Below are 3,666 nucleotides of genomic sequence, written 5' to 3'. Positions count from 1 at the left end.
GTCTTTGTGCACTTAGAACTTCAAAGGACCTAATGTCTGCCCATCACTCATCAAATGTATTCGCCCCTTAATCATTTATCATCAATTAGCCAAAACTCAGGGAGCTATAATCACTTTCAATTATAATACTCCTTATGTGTTTGATAAGTACAATCAAACTCGGTTGTAGCATAGTCATTCCCATCCCTTAAAGTGTCATGAACAGGTGAATAACAATAAAGAAAATATGAACAAGTAAATATGTCATGAATATGTTACAGAATATACGATGAGACATTTGCTATAGCTAACTTAAATATCTTTGTGTCAGTCACATAAACAAAGGATAGAAGAGGAATTCCCCCTTCTCTACCCTGTTTGGTATAGATCGGATTCAAGGTTTCTTGGAGTTGGGTATTCTTAGCTCCATATATACATAGATCTGGGTACATGATTACATAAAATAGTGTACAAATGAATAATTTTGTTTCTATTTTTAATGAAATATTAAATTTAAAACACTTTAATTTACCTTATGAACTCCAAATCCAACTAAAGTATGAGATATGAAGATGTTCAGCATTTTTCTTATCCTTGAGAAGGTATCATGAGGTATCAAATGATACCAAATTTTACATAGAAAACAGTGATACCTCATGGTACCTTCTTAAGGATAGAAAAAATGCTCATATGTTTATGAGTGAACTCAAGATGGGAGATTCACTCTCTCGTTCTCGCCACATAAGACTTGGCTCTCTCTCCTATTTCTCCCTTTCCTCCACTACAAAGTATCATGGTCCCCAAATTCTATAAGGACAGATGGAGGAAATCATTGTCCCCAAATATAGGGATTTGGCTATAAGCTTTGTCCCAAAATATAAGAGATTTTGTGATTCCAATGCAACATTTTGTTTGCTATATATCAACTTGTATATTAATGTATTCTTCCACCATCAATTTTTGTACTACTTAATTCCTCCATCATCAACTGTTATACCACTGTATTCATTTAACTACCAACTTTTGTGACATGACTTGTACATTTAATACTTCATTATTTCTTTTAAAAAATAAGAGAAATAGCTTATTACGTTTGTACAAGATTGCCTTCAGGCTCCAGCCGATTAGGAATGCATGCAACTTGCTATGCATAAGTACCATGACACCATCATTGCAATTTCCATTACTGCATTCAGTATATCCCAACAAAAGTACACCACCTTGACCACATTATCACACACGACGGTATCCGTACAACCAATATGACACCAGGCAGGAACGCTCCTAATTGTACGCAAGGAAACTCACTCGCTCTCTAGTGCAGGAGTATGCGAAAAAGGGAAACGACAATAATCACTTTGGCACAAGCAGAACAACCTCGTCACCACTTCACCAGCCAGCAGGAATCAGAGACCAATGCATCGCGGGCGGGACTACGCAGCGGCTGCGGTGGTGGTCGGTATCACGAAGGGGCCCTGCGTCGGCGCCGGTTCCGTCGGCTCGAGGTAGCCGGCAAGGTCCCTCGGCTTGACGTGCACTCGCAGGCCATTCTTCATGAACAGCGTGAGCGACATCTTCTGCTCCACCTTGTGCCCCGGAACGAGCTCCACCGTGTTGCGCAGCAGCACGGCGGACGCGATGGACTTCATCTGCAGGTAGGCCAGGTCCTTGCCGAGGCACGTTCGCGGCCCGCCGTTGAACGCCACGAAGCGGTAGGCGTCCTTGACAGGCTCGAATCGGCTGCCGTCCGGCGACAGCCACCGCTCAGGCCGGAATTCAGCGCAGTCCTTCCCCCATATGCTCTCCATTCTTCCCACTGAGTAGATGGAGTAGGTGATCGCCGAACCGGCCGGCACTACCGTGCCGTCGGGCAGCACGTCGTCCGCCACGACGTACTTGGAATCCTGCGGCACCGACGGGTACAGCCGCAGCGTCTCCGTCAATGCCGCCTTGAGGTACACGAGGCGCTCCAGCTCGTCGAAGTTTAGAGGCTCCTCCGTCCACCTCGCTGTGCCGTCGCCGCGCGTCTCCCTGAGCACGGAGGCGATCTCGAGCACCACCTTCTGCTCCACGTCCCGCCTCTGCATGATGTTCCAAAAAAACCAGCTGAGCGCGACGGACGACGTGTCGCGCCCCGCGAGCACGAAGTTGAGCGCGATCCACTGGAGCACGTCCTCCGGGAACGCCTTGCCGTTGCTGTCGCGCTTCTTCATGAACCGCGACAGCAGGTCGTCCGACGGCGTCGCCTTGCGCGCCGCGATGGTCTCCGTCATGTGATGGTCCACCACGGCGAGGCTCTCGCGGAGGCTCCGCTCGCTGCCGACGCCGAGCGCCTTCTTGATACGCCACAACAAGCTCGGGAACAGGAACCTCTGCATTGTCGCCTCGGTGGCCTCGTCGAAAGCGTTGGCGAAGGGGTTCTCAGGCAAACCGGGGGACAACGTCTCTGGGTCCTTCCCGAAGGTGAGGCCGCAGATGTTGTCGAAGGTGAGACGCAGGAGGAGGTCCTGGAGGTCCACACTTGCCGCAGCGTCGCAGTGGTCGTCGAGGATACGCCACAGGCGGTACTTGATGGAGCGGTTGGCCCAGCGTGCCATGGCCTGGCGCAAGGTCCGTGTGGTGAACTCCAGTGCCGCCGTCTTTCGCTGGATCAGCCATGTCTCGCCGTCGGAGTTGAAGATGCCCTGGCCGAGGAGGTCGTGGAACGACGCCTGCCACATGGGGCCCTTGGGGTAGTTGTCGAAGCGCACCCGCAGGATATGCTCAAGGTTCCGCGGGTTGCACGTCACCGTCACCAGCCCCTGCCGCCGCGCGAGGAACGGCAGCGGCAGGATGCACGTCTGGTACGTCGCGGCGTCGCCCGTGGCGCGCAGGTTGTCGGCGATCCAGTCGTGCACCCGCGCCCGGTTCAGCACGACGCTGGGAAGGCTGCCGACGAGCGGCCACATCCGTGGGCCGGACAGCCGCCGCGACAGCGCCCAGAACCACACCATGTACGCCGAAGCCAATGCCACGGCCGTCGCGGCCATGGCGTAGGGATGCAGCTGCAACACGGCGCCATCGATCGCCATGGCCACGCGTGGGACGTTTTAAGCTCGCAACCGCACAGCGGCACACCTTGCTAAGTGCTGGTATAATTTAGAGGGGTGGGTTTAGCACTACGTGATTAAGAAATGGTGCGGTGTGCCTGGTGAGTTGAGAAATGTGTTTGGCGCCCTCGTGTATATATATATGTGCACCTCACACAAGCCGTGTGGCAATGCTTCCCTTGTCGGCCCAGGTTTAAGTTTCTCAAGTTTTTTGAATTCGACAAGAAGAAATAAAATTCATTGCTCTTGTTCATACTTCTTGCCTTGTTGGCCATTCTTCCTAACCAGAAAATTTGGCGACGTTGTTCAGTTGTTCACTCCAGTGATAAGATCAGTAAACTAATAGTAGTTGGCGCGCGCTTTTGTGTAAAGAGCGCAACAGAAAGCGAGGAGCGCGCTGGGTATAAAACTATTGGGGCTGTTTTTGCTGTGAAAGAACTCATGAGTGTATCACCTTGATAGAAGTTTGGTTTTCCCTTTCTTGTTGCTGTTAGTGCAAACTAGGGAGATGTTGTCCATACTTCTACCAATCCTTTTCGTCAAGTGTTTCACTAGACGCAGTGCAGGCAGTGCACCATTGTTGTTTCCTACAACTGGC

At 51.0% G+C, this 3,666-nt stretch overlaps 1 protein-coding gene across 1 annotated transcript; it reads right to left on the bottom strand.

Moving 5' to 3' along the window:
- Nucleotides 1–1,080: 1,080 nt before the first annotated feature.
- On the bottom strand, nucleotides 1,081–3,170 carry LOC102717945 (cytochrome P450 86A1-like). The gene has a single exon (XM_006644974.2). The coding sequence runs from the start codon at nucleotides 3,048–3,050 to the stop codon at nucleotides 1,413–1,415; it is 1,638 nt and encodes a 545-aa protein (XP_006645037.1). The 5' UTR covers nucleotides 3,051–3,170; the 3' UTR covers nucleotides 1,081–1,412.
- Nucleotides 3,171–3,666: the final 496 nt, after the last annotated feature.

Source organism: Oryza brachyantha, chromosome 1, assembly GCF_000231095.2.
Source record: "Oryza brachyantha chromosome 1, ObraRS2, whole genome shotgun sequence".
Taxonomy (NCBI): Eukaryota; Viridiplantae; Streptophyta; class Magnoliopsida; order Poales; family Poaceae; genus Oryza; species Oryza brachyantha.
Note: the sequence above shows the minus strand (reverse complement) of the source record. Positions and strands in the feature narration are given on the sequence as shown.